General features: G+C 37.6%; 1 protein-coding gene across 3 annotated transcripts in view; it reads right to left on the reverse strand.

Annotated features, from left to right (window-relative positions):
- The window catches only part of kcnk10b (potassium channel, subfamily K, member 10b), a 33,945-nt gene that overhangs the window by 2,531 nt on the left and 10,449 nt on the right, over positions 1–20,965 (reverse strand). For 2 of the 3 annotated variants that reach the window (XM_061743385.1, XM_061743382.1), the window contains exons 3-6: positions 10,802–10,919; positions 4,993–5,153; positions 621–813; positions 374–516 (exon numbers count right to left, since the gene is read on the reverse strand). In XM_061743385.1, coding sequence (XP_061599369.1) covers positions 374–516; positions 621–813; positions 4,993–5,153; positions 10,802–10,919 — 615 coding nt within the window. The remainder of the gene's footprint in view (positions 1–373; positions 517–620; positions 814–4,992; positions 5,154–10,801; positions 10,920–20,965) is intronic. The other variant, XM_061743384.1, reaches the window with a different exon arrangement.

Raw genomic sequence — 20,965 nt, forward strand, 5'->3', positions numbered from 1 at the left:
CCGTCATAAACTTTGAATCTTTATGCAATCTGCACACATCTCTTCTGGGTTCTTTTTTCACTTTTTGTAAAAATGTCACGTCATGCACTGTGGACCAAAGAAGCAATTACACGCCTTAGTTGACTGTCCATATTAAATCTTTATATTTTTAGAATATAAAGATTTCTTTTTCTAAAAAAATAACTCATGGGTTCACATTTAGAAACATTTGTCACAAAATTGTCACCCATTATGTCTTTTTAGTTTCCAATAAGACAATCTTCTAGCAGAGTCTAAGTATCAATAATGCAGAAAGGACAAGGGACCAACAGAGCCTTTTCATTTCTTTATCCTTTGAAAATGATACTGAACAACAAAATGAAACCAATCCCACCTCTTCTTTGGTCTTTTTGGAAAGCACTCGAAGCCAGTCTCCTATCATGCTGAGGACGGCTGCAAAGTACGCTAAGCCCACAAGGATCCAGAACCACACCAGGGGCTTGTACCAGTTCCTATAGTCAATCATTCGATTTCCACCTGGAGAGGAAGGAAAAATACCAATATGGCCAGAAGAAATAAGTGTCAGTAAGTTAACAAAAGGGTACACGATGACAGAACACCCTTGGGTTGCATGGCTCTACCTGCCACATAGTCTCCGATTCCCACTGTCGTGAGCGTGATCACTACGAAGTAGATGGCCTCCAGTGTGCTCCAGCCCTCAATGTACTTGAAGATGACAGCAGGGATGGTGACAAACACGATGCAGCCAGCCAGGATGAACAGGATGACTGCCATCACTCTTATCTTTGTCTGACTGATCTGTTTGTGTTTCTGCTGTGGAAAAAAAAATATCAATGAAAAAAGGAGAAGAAGATAACATTTGGCATTTATATAAAGAACAAAAAAAAACATTTGTAGGGAGGTGCATGTCAGACTATGCAGGGGGTTATGAAGGAGGACTCCATGCCCACCCCTATCCCCAACCACTGCACTGCAAAAACTCAAAATCTTGCCAGGAATATTTGTATTATTTCTAGTTAAAATGTCTCAGTCTTAGTCAAAAAATCTCATTACACTTAAAACAAGAGTCATTACCAGAAAATAACTTGTTATTTGACAATTTTCACCTGTTTCAAGTAAATTTTCACTTGAAATAAGTAGAAAAAAGATTTATCTTCTCATTACAAGCAAAAAAATCTTGTTCCACTGGCAGATTTGGCTACCTATTTTAAGTGAAAATCTACTTGAAATAGGTGAAAATTGTTGTTTTTTCCAGTGATGAGTCTTGTTTTAAGTGTAATGAGATTTTTTTGACTAAAAATGAGATATTTTAACTAGAAATAATACAAATATTCTTGTTAAGATTTTGAGTTTTTGCAGTGTCAATGTCAATGTCAATTTTATTTATATAGCACATTTAAAAACGACCGGGGTCGACCAAAGTGCTGTACAGTATACAATAAAATGAAACAATACCAAAAGAAAATACAGTACAAAGTATAGAAACAATAAAATCACTAACATGCTAGAATGATCAATAAAATAGTAATAAAAAATAGAAAATAGAGAATAGACGGCAAAGAACAGACACATAAAGTGCACAATCACTTCTCACAGATGTAGGGAACTAATTTATCATACACTAAAAGCCAAATAAAATAAATACGTTTTCAAACAAGACTTAAAAACCTCTATGGTCTGAGCAGATCTAACATTCAGTGGCAAACTATTCCACAGCTTAAGGCCGGCCACCGCAAAAGCTTGGTCACCTTTAGTTTTGAGCGTGAGAGATATAATCTCTCAAGAGTGTTTTTTTCTGCCTTGGGATCTTTTCCCACTTGGATATGCTGTAAAACCTCACAAGGGAGGTGTCCAAGAAACATCCTAATCATTTAAACTTAAACCACCTCAACTAGCTCGTTTCGATATGGAGAAACAGACACTCTCCAGAATGACCAGCCTTCTCACCTCATCTCAGTCCAGCATTTTAAATGCTTGTGTCAGCAGTTTTGTTTTTTTGGGCAGGTGAGGATAGGAAAACTTTGCATGTTGGCTCAACACACCACTGCACCAGACTGGTCCAAAGTCAGCAATGCAGCAGATGTCGCACTCTTATCTGCCTATTAATCTCTTTCACCATTCTCCCCTGACTCAGGAACAAGACCCTGGGATTGTCTCCCTGAGGCAACACTTCAACTCCAGTTTGGAGGCAAGGTTCTACACTTTTCCAGCTGGAAGCCACAGCTTCAGGCCCCGTTTACACATAGCCGGGTATTTACAAAAACGGATATTTCCCCCTCTACGTTTTGAAAAATTCCATCATTTACACGAGATCGTTTTCAAAATCTCTTCGTTTACACGGATCCGCATAAATACGCTGTTAACGTCATGCCAGCCAATCAGAATCCTGGAAAAAAACATCAACAAATGACACGTGTAACTTCCAGTTAAGGCTGATTTATGGTTCCGCATTACACCAACGCAGAGCTTACGGTGTAGGGTACGCGGCGACGCGCACCGTATGGCGCGCATCACTGCGTACTCTACGCCGTAGGCTCTGCGTTTATGTAACGCAGGACCATAATTCAGGCTTTACTTCCAAGACGGAACGAGAGTCTTTCGTTTGGAGTGACAGAGAAGTGGAGTTACTTTTAAGTGTGACTTTAGAATATAAAACAGGTAAAATACAAGAAAATATTGACGGTGGCCAAACTAATTGTAAACACAGGTCGCACACATGACGCTGGTGACGTTTCTGTTGCATAATGTGACGTTCTGAAGCCCAAATCTCCGTTTTCCTCTGTTTAGACGCAAACGTGAAAACGGAGTTTTTGAAAAATCACCACTTTGGCCGGAGTTTTCAGAAATGATCGTTTTTGGTGACTTTGAGCTCCGTTTTCGTGTAAACGAACGGCCAAAACGCATGAAAACGCCTCTGTTTTTGCTCCGTGTAAACGGGGCCTCAGATTTGGAGGAGCCGATTCCTTGTTGCTGATTCCTCATTAATGCTGCTTCACACTTATCTACAAGCCTCTCACCTGAGGACCGCAGCATAATGGTGACATTATCCACAAAAAGCTGAAATCTTGACATGAAAACCTGATGACACTGTACCACTCTGCAAAAACTCAAAATCTTAACAAGAATATTTGTCTTATTTCTAGTTAAAATGTCTCATTTTTAGTCAAAAAAATCTCTTTACACTTAAAACAAGACTCATCACTGGAAAAAAAAAAAAAAAAAACAATTTTCACCTGTTTCTGGTAGATTTTCACTTAAAATAAGTAGAAAAATCTGCCAGTGGAACTAGATGTTTTTGCTTATAATGAGAAAATAAATCTTGTCCTACTGGCAGATTTTTCTACTCTACTCTTTCTACTCTTCTACTTTCTACTTTTTCTACTTTTCTACTTATTTCAAGTGAAAATTTACTTGAAACAGGTGAAAATTGTCAAATAAGTTATTTTTCTGGTAATGACTCTGTAATGAGATTTTTTGACTAAAAATGAAACATTTTAACTAGAACTAAGACAAATATTCCTGGCAAGAATTGAAGTTTTTGCAGTGCTGTTTACAAATCCCTTCCATCTCTTGGCTGCAGTAAGAAATTCTATCCATAAAAGTTATGAACAGAATTGTTGGCAAGGTGAAGCCATGCAAGAGTCCAACTAGCACTTAGAATAAATCCAACTTACACTAGCAGTAACGACTAAACTCTCACACTCTTTAACTAGGGACTGGATTCAGAGCAACAGACCCAGTGTCTCCTCCTCCCACAACATCCCAACCGTGTGACCTGACGGACGTACTGAAGTGCCTTCACCAAGGCCACAGAGTAAATGTGGACCTCAGGGGAAGACTCAACATGACCTTACAGAGGGATAAAAAGCTGGTCCCATGTACACAATACCTGCCATAGGGACACATGGATTGGGTGTATTACAGGCAAGATGCGATTTGTGAAAAAACCAGAGGGGGGGATAATTTTGAGAAATATTTTTATTCAGAAAAATTACCACACAACAGCAGGCCAACAGTATAGGCTATATGAAAACTTGTTTCTTGTGTAAATCTTACACTTAAGCTACATAACGTACGCGGTAGGCCTATTTTGAACATGAACTGAACCACTGCATTTGCAGAAATGTTTTCTCCTAATATTGTTTTTAAATGTGCCAGATAAAAATAAAGAAACAAAATTCATATTTTTTTAATTCTTTCTCTATCAGTTTAACAGAAAACATGGGAGCTCTCCTCCGCCTGGGAGATGTTGCTGTCCACCATTCGATCAGCAATGTCAGATCTTGTTTCATCTTTTGTCGCATTTTTTCTTGGGATTTTTTGGTGGTGATCCTGTAAAATATGAGGATATGCTGCTCTGGATTCTTTTCATTTTTTCATTCATTTGACTTACTGTATCTTTTATTTTGGCGGGCCGGAAGTCAGACTTTTGGAATGCAAGAAAATCCGGTTGGTTTTCAAAATAAAACTGCTTTCTGTGGGTGCGACTTGCTCCCGGTATCAAAATCACAGCACAGGCAGAATGAACACGGACTCTGTGTATTTTGGTTGTTATTACTTGTTAATAATTACGATGTAATGGTGAAAATACTTTGGGTGGGGGGGGTACATTTTGTCCCCACCGAGGATAAAAATAATTCAGCAGAGGGTAGGATGTGTAAACCAGAGGGGGGGGAAATCCCCACCATCCCCACCTGCAAATCACACTCTGATTACAGGTATCAGCCAATGGCACAGGCCTAAGCGTTTTGCTCCTGATTACCAAAACTGGCTATTTTGACATTTGTAGTGAAACTAATAATGCAGTCTCAGTTCTTTAGACCTTTACTGCTGTTACGGTGCTTACATAAGAGTTCTGGAATGAATATATATATTATCAGACATGAATAAAAAAGGCATGAATTGTGAAGATACTTTGATCAAGAAAGTTTTTAGACCACTTTTTTGCAATAACGTTGGAGCCAAAACAAAACAACACGTGTAGAAACTCACCCTGCATATTTTCTCAACTCGAAATACGCTCTTCACAAAGATGGTCCCCAGCTGGTCTCCGATCCCCGCCAACAAAAGGCCAAAGATAGGGATGCCAAATATGGCATAGAGGATGCAAAAGATTTTCCCGCCTTCTGTGCTTGGAGCTATGTTTCCATATCCTGTCAAAGGAGAAAAAAAAGAGAGAGAGAGGACAAATGGTAATGAAGCATGGAATTAAATACAAAAACTGTTAGAATGAAGGTCAAAGAGAATGGGGGTCAGTAAGAGAAGAAGCAGAAGTCAATCAAGGCTTTCTTATGCAACCCAATCAATGAGTGAATGAGACGTTCTTACAGAGACACTAATTGGGTTCCCCCTTAAAGAAAATTGCATTATTAATGGCCCTACTGTGACATACAATGATAAAATTAGATACAGTGGAGAATCCTGTGAAACAAGAGACACCATACAGAATATTTAGTTGTTTTTTTTCAATTTCAACTTCCTGCAATATAAAACAAATATCAAGTCAAGATTTTTCAGGGAATGTTTCCCACTTGTATTTTCAAGATCATTCTAGATCTAAAAGTGAAGTAAATGTAGCATGAGAAAGCTTCTACCAAACAGTAAATGCCAGAGTTAATTAAATCTCAGGACAACACCATAGTAAAAGGTCAGGGACACTGTGTTTTCCAGCTTCTGAATTGATGAATGTCATCAATGGGGAAGATAGAAAGTTCAGTTTATTAGTTTTGAAGCTGCAATCATTGGTCCCAATTGGAGTAAAAGTTGTCTCATTTGAGTAGGACTACCCGTCAAAAATGTGTTCTCTTGTATTTTTAAAAGAATCGTGATCAATAATAGGTCAAATGGTTTCCTCGAAAAACCAAATATGTCAACGTCCTTAAGAAAAGGAGGCGTGTAGTAAACAACACATTGGTGTCAGCAGTGTCTACCAGCCCAAACCCACAAAGCTGATGTTCATGGACTGTTAGGTTAAGCAGACATTAGATTTTGTAGCTTTGTTGGTTACAAATATTTGCAAAGACTAGACAATATGTGTAAGCTTAGTTCTCATGTTCATGCATTTTTCTTTTAAATATGATTGATTTAAAAAAATAATTATTATTATTTCAGAAAACCGACAGGCTTTGAAATAAAAGTTTTCCGGTTGAAATAAATTCCCAACTAAACTGTTATTTTGAACCCAGGATAATGTATATAGATAATACAAATATGAGTAACATTTCAATCATATTATAGCTGTTTGTTTGGTTGATTGTTAATATTTTACACACTTTAAATAAAGGAGACATATTGTTGAGACAATTTTCTGAAACTCAATAAAAAGTGTGTGACACATGTGACATGTTTTAGTCTAAATGGGGAATGAATCACAAGTCTCCATGTTGCCCCTCTATGTTGTTGGGTTTTTTTGTGCCTCTTTCGTAAATGATGTTCCAGCTTTGTGTCGCACATGCTGAATGAGGAGACTTTTCTTTCAGGTTGCAACCTATTGGTGGAATTCGGTATTGCGCTACAGGAAAGTTGATAAAGCGCATGTGAAAATCTCTGTTTAACAGAAGCCACGAAGAAATGGAATAAACCACAACAACAACAAAAAAGTAGTAGTGGAAGGACAAAGATAAAACACAAAGTAATTATACATGCATAACACACTAAAACATTTGCACTTTGGAGCGACAGTGAAAGCAGCACCATGTACAGTCTGCTGGCTCTGGTGCAGACGTGGGGACGCTGCACGTTTTTATACTCAGATCTGGATCCGTGTCGTAACAGTTCCCCGTAAATCTGACGACTTACCACCTGACAAGTCTCAGATCTAAGCAGCAAACAAGAGGAAGTCAGAAACATTCAGCTGGTAATCAATTCTTTCAAGCACATCAAATGTATTTTTCCCCCAAATATTCAATTGTATTTTTATTTCATTCATTCAGTTTTGGGCAAAAATATTGTACATTTATTGTAATTTAATAAACTCTTTAAGGATTTTTATTAATCTGAAGCCGTAAATTTATTCCAAAAACCCCATCAAAGCTCCCTCCTCTGCCTTTGATATAAAAGGGTTCAGAATAGCAGAAGCTTAACATGCTGATTTTTGGCCTATACACACATGCACATATGCATGTTTTTAAGATTGTTTTAATACGTTGATGCTTGTAAACATGTGCACTGTATTTACTGTATACAGCACTCTTAACATGTAGCACTGAGTGCTGTTCAACAAATTTTATGTATACTGTACATCTTCTCTGCTTTCAACTAGGAGATAAGAAGGATCATATGGGCAGAAATATGTGCCACTAGAAACTGAATTTGAATCATTTATATTTGAATTTGAATTGCTCAACTTGAATAATTGCATTAAAAAACTGAATCTGAATCACATAATTTGAATTTGTATTGTTTAATTTGAATCATTGCATTGAAAAACTGAATCTACATTCCGAAAAACTGAATCTACATTCAGCTCTCACAATTCAAATTCAGTTCTTGAAATTCAATTTCAATTCTACTGTGCCAGACATCCGGGTCTTCTGGAGGAACAGCAATCGAGTGCAGATACAAAGAACTCGGGTATCAGTCACGTGACGTTTTTTGTTGTCAGCGCCATCTTGAGGACCGACCGGGGACATGTGTTTAATGCAGCCCCCGGGTCTGGCAGTCAGAAGGCGCGCCGATTTTTTCCAGTGGCCAGCCGCGGTACTGCAACAGAAAATCCCATGCGGCCCAGAAAGCTTTTTTCCCATAGACCGCAATAGTAAAAGAGAAGCCTCTAAAACTGTTCACAGGACACCTCCAGCTGTAATCACCGGCAATTACTAATCTTTGTATTCTATATTTTTAAGTCATGGACTTTATATCCGTCAAAAATGTTTTTTAACGGCCAGAAAAGTAAAAGAAAAGTCTCTTTCTGGGCGTGACGTCACGGCTGACGTCACAGCCGTGTCCGTGCATTCCACGGATGTTTATATTAATATATATTATGTAATTATATTATATTAATACATTAATAATATATGTAATGCTATACATGTAATAATATACATTAATTTATATATTATATTAATACATATTATATTAATATTCGCGGCATTCCCCCGGGGCATGATGGGAGGCCCCAGAGCATCATGGGAGGTGACTCAACTGCGCATGCTCTATGGGCCGCTGTATGCGGAAGTAAACCCGGAAGTCAGAGATTTTTTCGGCTTATGCCATAATACATCTGTCACTACCTGATGTGAGTCCGCTACCCGATTTGAGTCACGCATGCGCAGTCGCGTCCAACATGTGCATTTCAGTGGAGAAGTAGTGTTGTCATTACCCGATTATTGATTAAAATGAGCGACTTTAATGTTTTCTATCATCTCCATGCCTACATGGAATCCGGAAGTTTCATCCTAGTTTGGGAAAAGCTGACAAATGGAAGATTACTCGTTCTATGAGTAATTACATCTTGAAAGGTAATTTGGCTATCATGCTTAGCTATGCTTGCTAAAAATAATATAAATATTTTTTACCAAAAATAATATAAAGATTTTTGCATCAATACCCTTATATAGCATAACATTCCCTGTTGTTGGACGCAACTGCGCATGCGTGACTCAAATCGGGTAGCGACTCACATCAGGTAGTGACAACATCCATGGCTTATGCGCTGGCTGAGCAGAATGCATTGAAATGAATGGGCGGCCATTTTTAGTCTCCAATCCAGTTTCTATAATACATCCATGGTTTAATGCGTGTGTTTTATAATAGATCCATGGTTTAATGGTGCCTGTACTGCTTAAACAACCTTAACTTGCTCAATTCTCAACAGATTTTCAAACAGTTTGGTTTGTTATGAACGTCAGAGATGTAGTTATGACACTGCATACTTGTGAATAATTATAAACATTGAAAAACGTACTTTTGTATGAAAATAACAAGAAACAGATAGCTATGACATGGTATTTATATTAAATGAACATTTCTATAGTATTCTTAGTAATATTTATATTTACATTATCACATATATTATTACCTTATAACATGTATGTATATATATATATATATATATATATATATATATATATATATATATATATATATATATAATGACATAACATGTATTTATATTATTACATTATAACATATATATATACACACACACACACATGTTATAATGTACACATATACACATATAATACACACATTATGTCATAATATAAAAACATCATAATGTAATAATATATAAACATGTTATAATGTAGTAATAATATATATATATATATATATATATATATATATATATATATATATATATATATATATATATATATATATATATATATATATATTATAAGGTAATCATATATGTGTTATAATGTAAATATAAATATTACTAAGAATACTATAGAAATGTTCATTTAATATAAATACCATGTCATAGCTATCTGTTTCTTGTTATTTTCATACAAAAGTACGTTTTTCAATGTTTATAATTATTCACAAGTATGCAGTGTCATAACTACATCTCTGACGTTCATAACAAACCAAACTGTTTGAAAATCTGTTGAGAATTGAGCAAGTTAAGGTTGTTTAAGCAGTACAGGCACCATTAAACCATGGATCTATTATAAAACACACGCATTAAACACATGTCCCCGGTCGGTCCTCAAGATGGCGCTGACAACAAAAAACGTCACGTGACTGATACCCGAGTTCTTTGTATCTGCACTCGATTGCTGTTCCTCCAGAAGACCCGGATGTCTGGCACAGTAGAATTGAAATTGAATTTCAAGAACTGAATTTGAATTGTGAGAGCTGAATGTAGATTCAGTTTTTCGGAATGTAGATTCAGTTTTTCAATGCAATGATTCAAATTAAACAATACAAATTCAAATTATGTGATTCAGATTCAGTTTTTTAATGCAATTATTCAAGTTGAGCAATTCAAATTCAAATATAAATGATTCAAATTCAGTTTCTATGATTCAAATTCAGTTTCTAGTGGCACATATTTCTGCCCATAGGATCAGATTAAAAATAATCCCAGAGGCTTGGTGTTTAATGGCAGTTTTCAGTTTTCTGATTGAATTTACCAGGAGAAAAGGAAAGACATCCAAGGCTTTTCTCCTTTTTATTTTTTATTTGTTGAAAGGCTCTTCAAATGTCGCTACAAGGCCTGTTACATAAGAATATTGTGCAAAGTTGTACTATTTTCCATATCGAGGTTTAGCGTCAATCTTACCCGACTGATTAGCAGACGAGAGATGAGGCTAAATGTGTTTTTTTCTTTTCAGTCTGAACTGGTTTGTGTAGTTGGGTTGTGATATTTCAATTTGTAATATTCTTGGCTAGCTGTACTTCCAGTAATGTCCTTGTGCATCTGTTCACAATGTTTTTAGTTCCCACCTGTGTTCAGCTGCGTGTTTGTTCTGCACCTGTGATTCATCGGTTCATTACCCCGGCCAGCTTTTAGGATCCTTAACGCTCTGTCTACATCCAGACTGTCTTGTGTCATCCCATCATTTTGTTCCTGTTGTTTTGTGCTTACGCCACTGTTTTGGATTTCTGTCAGATTTGCCACCTTGCTTTTCCTGCACTGCAGTGCTTTTGTTTTTGGGTTTAACTGAAGTTTTATTCTTCACCTTTAAACGCTCCACAAAACCTGCCTGTGACATAATGCTTTGTGGCTCCCCTTCCATGACTAGGTTTTAATCGGATCATCTCAAGGCAGTGATCTAAGACTAGAGGACATGCCACCACATGCAAGTTAAGAGGTATTCATGTATAAAATGAAAGGAATATTTGCAACTTTTACCAATGGTTGTGATGACAGTTCCAGCGAAGAAGAAGGCACTGCCGAGGTCCCAGTAACTGGAGTTGTACGACGTGTCTCCCAGAGGCCTCACACCGGCGCTCACCGCCTCCATGGCATACTGGAAAGAGAAGGTCAGAGTGATCAAAACATCCCTACGTGCACCTGAACTGTTCACCGGTTAGGGGTAGGGCTGGGCGATATATCGAGATTTTAATATATATCGATATATTTTCAAACGCGATATGGTACCAAACAATATCGTTTATATCGATTTAAAAAAAATATATATATATTTATTTATTTTTTTACTTTTTTTTATGATGATATAGCTTATTTTGTGACAAATTGACTTGACTGTTTTATTTGAGATTTGCACAAATGTTTTGTTATTTGCACAACTGTCTACCTAAGTGGAAAAGTCTGCCTGTTACTGTCTACATTGTATTAATTGCACAGTGTATTTTCATTTAATTGTTATGCAGGAAAGGGATATTGTTTTATTTTATTCAAGAAGCATTTTTATTCTATATATGCAGACAGTTTATTTTTGTTTCATTTGTTTTATACATTTTGATATTGTGCAGACCTCTGTTAATAAAGGAACCTGTGTGACATTTGGCACGAGGCTTTGTATTAAAACTGACTTTTTTTAAGGGTTTGCCTCAGAAAAAAATGAAGCTAACAGAGATGCTATGCTATAATGCTTTGGGGGAAACCCCAATTATGGCACAGAAAAAATATTGATATATATCGAGTATCGCCATTCAGCTAGAAAATATCGAGATATGACTTTTGGTCCATATCGCCCAGCCCTAGTTAGGGGTGCAGTAATACGCAACCACTTCCCTGCACCTTGCTCCTGCTCTGCCACTGAGCTGTGTATATTGTGTTGATTTCATGCCAACTCAGCTGGAGAAAACACAACAGCGCGTGTCTGCTTTTGATTGTACAATGAAAAGTCCTGATGTGACCCTTGCCACTGCTTGTGTAGCAGTCATGAGGTAACTGGGGACAGATCAAATGTGTCCAAGATCGCTGCTTAATAAAAAAAGATAAGGAAAAGAGGGATGACAAGCAATGGAACCGTCTTCAAATCATGCTTTCCTTTTTTAATCACTTGACCTTAGGACATGTAGCACAAGATCTGTCGAAGTTATTCAGTGTTTGTTTTTTTTCCACAACTTTTTTTTCACTTTAACCAATTTGCATGGTTTTATAGAAAATCCAGTCATTTTATCCTATTTAATTCACTCAGCTTTTTTTGTCTTAAGTCCCCTCGCTTCAGCCCAAGCTTATCAAGTTTGTAGAGAAAACATTAACAGCATCATTGATCTCCTGCTGTGCTCCAAAATGTAGTCGTGAAAAGTTAATCTACTATCCTCTGTTCCCTCTAATTTCTATCTTCATGGGATTTTTATGAGAAAAGCATTTATTGTCTCATCTCCTCATCTGATTTAGCCTCTTTGGTCAAATAAACATGATTTTTGTTGGCATAGAGACAACTGTGGAGGAGAGCGCCCTTATCAACACGACTGGAGGATGGAGGGATTTACAGTAGTTGCAGCTTCTTCATTCAGAGCCAACCCTGAATCCATCCTTTCAGTTACAAGCACGTACAATTTTCATCAACTCTCGTGACATAAATTTCAAAGCAGACAGCGCGTGACACCACTTTTGAACACATCGCTGCACATGCTTACTCACAGTCTTTTATGTGATTACCTAAGCTCCATCAGCACAGCACTAAAGAGACACGTTGCAGGTAAAATCAGCCACTTACAATAATGGGATTTCATCAACACTACTATATACTACGTTCCAGAAGAAATATCATAAATAAATCATATATACCCTAATAACCCAATTTTGGAGTCAAGAAGGCTATAAAAAGCTGCACAATGTATCTGAATATTTAATGAGGAGGTCTATTTTTATCTTGTTCCTTTTTTACAGCCAAGTTCATGCTGCATGAGCTGTGTGAAAAAATCAGTCTTTTGTACTCACTTCTGAGGCATGAGGGTAGCAACTTACTGTTTCTAATTAACAAGATAAACTGTGTTTCTGTTTCCTGCATCATGTTCCCTTCAGCTTTGATTTCACCACAGAACCGGCACACAGGCGTTCTTGCAGAAACTCAGCCGCCACCAGCGGGCTCTCGGCTAATGTGTTTTCACATTCTCCACCGCAGGATCATTAGAGAGCAGGCAGTCACTGCAGATTTTTATCCGCACAGTGTGACTTTCTACCCCACAGCAGGAGACGGCAGCGATCCAGCCAGCATGGTGCCTCGCACTCTCCCATCACCCAGCCGCATTCTGACACGGTGCCAAAAAGTCTCCTCAGCAACGCTTCCACCATCAGTCATATCTACAGCTTTATCCAAACTACCTGGGAGACTTTGAAGGAAATATTTTCTCTCTGCTCAAGGGCATATATTTGGCCGTCTACCAAAGAACAAACTTTGACGTAACACCACCTATCTGATAGGTGTCCTATCTGCATGCAAGAGCACATTGAGTTAGACCACTTCTGCAACCTGGAAGTCACCCTGGTACGATTAATGGGAATCCCTTGGGTGTCATCTGAAATGAAAGTGCTTGGCTTGTTGTGACCGCTTGGCGTGGTTATGTAAGTAACAACAGCCACTGTGAGACATCTCACTAACACAAATGACAACCACAATCAATCAAAGCAATCACTCATGAATGCAAAGATCTGCAAGAACAGATGGTAGAAAAACTGGATCAAAAGCAAAATAAAGGAAAGTGCTGCCTGCTCATGCCTAAGATTAAATTTCTGGGGCGATTTATCACACTGTAGGGGAAATTGTCAATTACAGTAAAATTAATGAAACACTCTGAGAGAGAGGCATCTACCGAAGGACAACACAAGTGATGGTTACACTGATATGACGGAGATCAATGACTGCATTTAAGCACCAGAGGCCAAGGAAAAGTTTCATGTGCATCCATAGTCAGTTGGCAAGTACCGCAGTTTTTGTGAGCCCACTGGATGTGATCTGGAATCGCACAAAACAAGTGACAGGAGCAGCAAAATCCTGTGGGACTGAAGACATAGTTTAACCCTTGTGCTTCAATTTACTACCCTTGCAGGTATATTAAATGACAAAAAAATCCTCTCTTAAAAACTGCTACAAAAACATGTCAGATTAATATATTTTTCCCCTTTTTTTGCATAAATCGTTTGATCAACTTCAGTCCTAATCAAAACTACTAAATATAGAATTATTTAAATTATGTTGATCCTTTAAGTTCCAATTAATTACATGTTAATGTTTTAGGAAAAAAGGTGAGTTATTTTGAATGTAATACATGTTTTTATTTTTTCTGAAGGAGGAGGGAGTTTAAATCAGTCTTATACTGAAGATCAGTGGCAACATTGATTTTGATACATTGTTAGTTTTTTTTCATTGTCATATTTAAAATTGACTACCTTTGCAGGTCATTGGATAATTAAAAAAAAGTCCCATTAAAACCCCTTTAAAAAAATTAATAAAATAATCTCACAACGTTTACACAATACAATCATGCACTCTGTAAATCAGGCTTTCATTTAGGAGAAAAACAGTAAATTTTGTTATTTTTGTTGTTTACCATGAGATTGCATTTTCCCCTATCGCACACAAATATAGGAGAAACTCGTTAATTTCTTAATATTAAAACAAAGAAAATGCAAAAAAATGCATCTAATCAATGTTATTGCAAATCTTTGGAATATTTAAGACTGATCTATAAAAAATAACAGCCCAAGAAAAAAGTCTAGATGTTGGTTAGTGTTATTTTCTTGATATTCAAAGAACTGAATAGTCACATTTTCTGCTCTCTGCTGGGTTGAAGAACAGCAAATATCTAAACAGGTTTGTAAAACTGCAGGAGGTAAAAGCCTTGCATTTAAACATCTTAAGTCAAATTTGAAAAGTACTTTAACTCAGAGTGGAGTACAAGCATAACATAGCACAAAATGTGATTATTTTTTGTGCACTCACTCAAAGAGCACATTTCTTATGAGTTGAATAGCATTTTTGATAAAACAGCATCACTGCTGAAACCAGTAACTGTACAACATACAAATCTAAAATAAAATCTTGTCATCTGTGCTTGAAATAAAAAGCCCAGTACCATACCCTGATGTACTTTTACTGCAGGTATCTCAGTGTATTTGTGGATAAGTGACTCATCAGTTAACTTGACTGCTGCAGTGACAGCATGGCTTCCCATCATGGCGTGGCGTGAGTCATCAAAACAGAGCCAGATAAGCCAATTAGGACCGTTGTCTTCATGAGTCCACAGTGGGTGTGCAGAGCAGTACAGATACTGAAGCAGACATGAGGAGGTCATCAGATGTGCACAGACACACTCTCTCACACGTTATGTCAGCACACGCTGAGGGGCAAACAGGAGCTTGCTCTCCAATATATGGTCTCCTTCTGTCGCCTCACTTCCACACATGCTTTCCAAGGTTGCCATTTTTCTGTCAACTCCTCCACCCAAACAGTTTGACAACAGTGAGTCAGTGCGGCGGTGTCCCCGATCTTCAGCTCAGCCTCAGACTTAAACACACATGCAGGAATGGAGTAATGGTGTTGTTGTCATACAGCGAGCCCTGCCGTGTTATGCGTCAGTGTTAAGCTCCACACATAGCTTGATATTTGATATTAGTATTCAGTGGATTCAGAAACCAACACGTTTTTATTTGCAGTTTTAGGGAATTAGTCCCTTACTTTTTTTTAGTGGGCCTACTGATTGTTCTTAAAGAGATACCATTATCTGCTTTGTGTCTCTAAGGACACGTGCCAAAAGAGGTACATTACTCAAATGAGTAAGGTGAAGTCAAGTAGCTGACTCAGCCCCCAAACAACAGCTGCTATAAGCAAAACTACTGTATAAAGGCTTGGTTAAAAAGAAAGCTGTTGTGCTGCATCTTTGTGGTATTTTGATCAACGTTTGTTAAGTCTGCCATTTCACTAAGATGTCAAATTATCAGCTTGCGATTTTGAAAAAAAGTATTTGTCAAGTACACTGCAAAAACTCAAGAATATTTGTCTTATTTCTAGTTAAAATGTCTCATTTCTAGTCAAGTCAAGTCAAGTTCTTGTTTGTGTTCCTCGTTTCTTGTGCTGAAAAAAAGAATAGAATGAATGAATAACATTTTACAAATAAAATTTGCAAAAAGTAAATTCATTATACAATGCAAAAACTCAAAATCTTAACGAGAATATTTGTCTTATTTCTAGATAAAATGTCTAATTTTTAGTAAAAAAAATCTCATTTCACTTAAAACAAGACTCATCACTGGAAAAAACAACAATTTTCACCTATTTCCAAGTAGATTTTCACTTAAAATAAGTAGAAAAATCTGCCAGTGGAACAAGATTTTTTTGCTTGTAATGAGAAGATAAATCTTGTCCCACTGGCAGATTTTTCTACTTATTTCAAGTGAAAATGTACTTGAAAAACAGGTGAAAATGGTCAAAAAGCAAGTTATTTTTCTGGTAATGACTCTTGTTTTAAGTGTAATGAGATTTTTTTAACTAAAAATTAAACATTTTAACTAGAAATAAGACAAATATTCCTGGTAAGATTTTGAGTTTTTGCAGTGTAACTCTTTTCTATGCTTCAGTTTCAGTTTCTAGCACCAGGAGGTGTATGACTGAGCCCATGCCATGAATAATTGATCCCCTCTGGACACCAGGCTCATCATGGTGAGGGTTTAAATTTCCATGTCCTTCGTTAGAAAACACTGTGATTGATTTTTCGCATCTCATGACAGTGCTTCTGTGTCTCAAAGGTCAAACATCACAAAGGGAGGGTATAAAGAGGATGCTTCTCGATGCATTAAAGGAACACAGGTGGGTGAAGAAGGAGAGAATATGACAGCACGTCCAGTATTCACTGGAGCAGCAATGAAGACGTTAACAACAGATTGAACTGTTCAAGTGGAAAGTGGAGCTGTTGAAGTGGTTCTTTCTTTGGGGTTACCCCAAGCTCATGATAATCAGAGGAGGCAATTTGAACATAAGCCTAGCTGTACTTCTCTAAGGCTGTAACACAAGAATGAGGAAAAAAAGTATTATTTTACTCCATTGACATCAGTAACTGCAGTGCCCTGCGGATTTCACCGATACTCCAGTAATGTGCTAAGTTTTTGGTTCATTCCTGTGTCATTTACTGCCTCCAAATATTTCTTTTTTTGTGTTTGACTTATCTCAGTTGCACTTTTTGCTGTTTCCCAACCCAACTCACCAATCAAACTTTCCACTCAGCCAGCTGCTTGCTGGCACATCACAAATCATTTTTCAATCTTGCTTCCACTTGTACATGTCATGATGATGTACTGAACTTAAATCTCAACACACAATTCTGGACGTGATGCCAGACAGAAGTGTGACTTATCACCGTACCGTGTCATTGCTGCTGACAGTGTAAGAAGACGTCGTAAAATGCACAGTTAACTTGCATTGTAATGGAAATCGTTCTTTTGTGTAGTTTCGCTCTTTATCTGGTGCAGCGTACCGAAGGATTAGTTAAGGACAACAACTCAGAAAGGTGTATTAATCAAATGTGAAACACTGAAAAGGTTGAAAAAATAAATGGTTTATTTTTTTTAGGCCTGCCAGTTATTTTTTATGTGAGCTTATCAAATGCTTAATAATTTGCTCCTGAAGAAGTTTCTGGTCCAGTGCTTCATATCAGAGGATATGAACTTCTAGACTGTTTCTCAAAATAGAAGAAACATCAGCCAAACATTTGATACAAAACAGGCAAAATTTGATTACTGACATTTATTATATATAAAATATACTGTAGCAATACTGGAGCACAAGATGTTTAATTGATTCTGAAATGTAATTCTGTATGAAAATAATTAACTGCACCGTGCATTTGTTATTTCAAAACTGGACACAATTCCCGAGTAAGAAATGTTTTCATCAACATTGTTTTGGTGATTTTGTATTGAGGGGAGGATTTTTTATAAGCCCTTTGGGCTTCTTTTCCTCTCCTGCACAAATTATTTGTCCTTGTATGATAAAAAAAGAATTATTGTGTTATCACTGTGCAAATAAATAAATAAAAAAATAAAAAAATAAAACATTTGTCTTTCTTTTAAAGTCCTTAAAAACTAAACTCACAACAGAACACTTCAGTCTCATATTTTTGATCGAGCTTACAGTTCAGGCTTGCTCAAATGTCCCTTTAGTTGTTCTTCTCTAGCCCTGGACGGGGGGGACCTCCCATGATCCACTGTGCTCCTGCCTCGCTCTGTTATTGTTAGTATCCTTGCATGTATATGTTGTTATTACTGCAATGAACATATTTTTCTTCTGTGTCTCATAGGCAGATATCCCTGGGCTAATCTTTCAGTACTTGTTGGTCTCTCTCTCCCTCCTCTCCTGTCATCTCAGACCCCCAGCCAGTGGAAGCAGATGGCAGCTCTTCCTGAGGCTCTGCTGGAGGCTTTTTTTTTTTCTACCTGTTAATTAGGTTTTTTTTTTTGTAACTATCGCCTTGGGTGCTGGACTGCATATTCACTGCGTTTTATTATGAATTGTATGAACTTTAAATCTGGATTCAATTGGAAAAAACTGAATTACAATCAACTGTGTTGATTGAGTGCAATCAAGCTATTACATCCCACTCTCAAGCACACGTCTGCATGAACTGTAGAGCCAACAATCCGTGGGGGGGCTTCACCCTCAAGTCTCAATTCTCTTCTGTGATTACAACACTGACTGTCTCTGACCCTGTTCTCTCCAGGGATGTGTAAAAGACACTTATTTGGCCTTTTCTCCATGAGTATTTTAAAGGGGACCTATTATGGCATTTAATGTCTATTTTAAACAGGCCTTGAATGTCTTAAAAACAAGCTTTTGATTGTTTTTTCTAAACAAATTAGAAATTCAGCCTCTGGGCCATGTCTTTATCTTTACTGTTTCTAACCTCATTCTCTATGCGGGATTATGAGGGGTGGGGAGACTATGATAATGAGGCTCTGTGCTGATTGGCTGCCTGAAGGACGTGTAGCAGGGGAGCACAAGCCTCGCTCTGGGCAGAAGAGCAGCCGGCTGCGTGCAGTATTAAGGCTGATTTATGGTTCTGCGTTATACCAACGCAGAGCCTACGGTGTAGGGTATGCGGCGTAGGTTACGCGTCACTGCGTAACCTACGCCGTAGGCTCTGCGTTGGTATAACGAGGAACCATAATTCAGGCTTTAAACCGTGTCCCATGCGATGCGAGCGAGCGTCAGCGACAAAATCAATTCCATTGCTTTATTTTCTATTGGACTGTCCTAACTGGCCGCAGCGACGCAGCGCTCCGTTTTGAGCTGAACATTTGTCGGACGCCCTGCTTCTATTTTCTTCCTGTCGCTCGCGGTGAAAGCCGGTTGAAAGCGCTGTAGGAAACAGTCATGGAGTTAGATGAAATGAGAAGTTATCTCTATGATACCTCCTCATTTCACTACAAAAACCTCAATAAAGTGGCAGCTGCTGGAGGGAGATGGACAGAGAGAGTCCGATGTCACGCAGTGTGATGTGATAGTCGGACGCTCACATGCAGTTACAGTTTTATAGTTGTGGGCGTGGTTTGCATTTTGGTTACGCAACAAAAATCCGCAGAATCTGAACGGTTCGTAGAAACCACATCACACTGGATGGCTCATCCGGGCGGCTGTACAGACACTGCAGAATTTGGTTGCTTTCCTCCTTCTCTGAGTTGGCAGGCTGAGGGGAGACCACTTTATATATGTTAAAGCAAGAGAAAACCTGGTTTTCATAATAGGTCCCCTTTAAGGTTTTTTTTATATAAAGTGAAATGCATGCACTACATTTCTTTAAACAGATGTGGTGTCACTTGATATTACACCTATGGCTCAAGGGTGAATTTGTTGTCAACTAACCAGTGAGTAGGTGCTGCATGTGACTTAAGACAGTGCTTCAGAGCCTGTGTTGTGATTTCGTCACATCATCACGATTGAAATTTATATTATAAAGATTTAGCAATAAGAAAACCCTTTACATAATATATTACAACTGAGGTGGATGTAAACCTTATTTCTGGATCCCTTGGGTTTAGCCAGAGGATGGATGCAAGCCACCCACACATGTATATATATAGATCCTAAGTGCCTGTGGTAAACACAATAGCCAATAATAAAAATAGTCTAGAGTACTAAGGATGATGCATCCGTGAGATGTACCGCAAACAACACGAATTTGTAGACGAGAGGAAAAAACAGAACAGGTACTGAAAAGGGATTTCACAGAAGAAAAGAGTTTGTTTATGGTAGTCAAACAAGGAAAGACTGTTCTAACAATGACAGCAACATCTAAAAGGATCATAGTCAAGCACTTCGCTATGCAGCAGCACAGGGAATTATTTAGTGTAGTTTCTGAGCATTTAGTCATGCCTCTTTCTGATAAATGGACAGGACAAGGGTTATATTTTTACTCACCCTCATCATACAATGCCAGCAAGCATATTAAAATAAGTTAAATGATGAACTGAGCTGCATGGAAAGGAGCGGCAGTATGTTAGATGCATGATTTTTGTTTAATTGATGGTCTCACGGATTTTCACTGATTTCCTGTGTTTTCATCCTCATGGTTTTGTTTTCCATTAGCAACCTTTGTGTCTTCCATTAACCATGCTCAGCATCCTTGTGTTTTGCTTTTTTGGGTCTATCTGGAGATAGATCTGGAGAGAAAGAGACATGCAATGAATCGCTGCATGTCAGGCCAATTCTTCAGCCGACAAGGGCAAGGACATCAAGCTTATTAAAATTCTACCTGATCATTCAGAGAAAACGCATCTGTTGTCACACCAGTGACTTGCAATGCATGATATGAATCCTAAACTACTGTTTTACAGAAATATTGAAGCTAAATTGACCTGAAAGCTGAGAACAAATGGAGATTATTTCCAATAATTGCACTGCTTTCACATTGACATGGAATGTACTTTTTTTTTCTTTTTTTTTACATCTGGGTTGCTCTGAATCTACCTTGTCCAAAAAAATAAAGAAATAATCCAAATATCAAAATAATAATTTATAATTTCAGGCTTCATTTCACTAAAAAAAGAAAAGAAACCTGCTTGTCAAGGTCATGTGATTAGCTAATGAAATGAGATGAATTTATGATGGCA

The sequence above is a fragment of the Cololabis saira genome, chromosome 16 (assembly GCF_033807715.1).
Source record: "Cololabis saira isolate AMF1-May2022 chromosome 16, fColSai1.1, whole genome shotgun sequence".
NCBI lineage: Eukaryota > Metazoa > Chordata > Actinopteri > Beloniformes > Belonidae > Cololabis > Cololabis saira.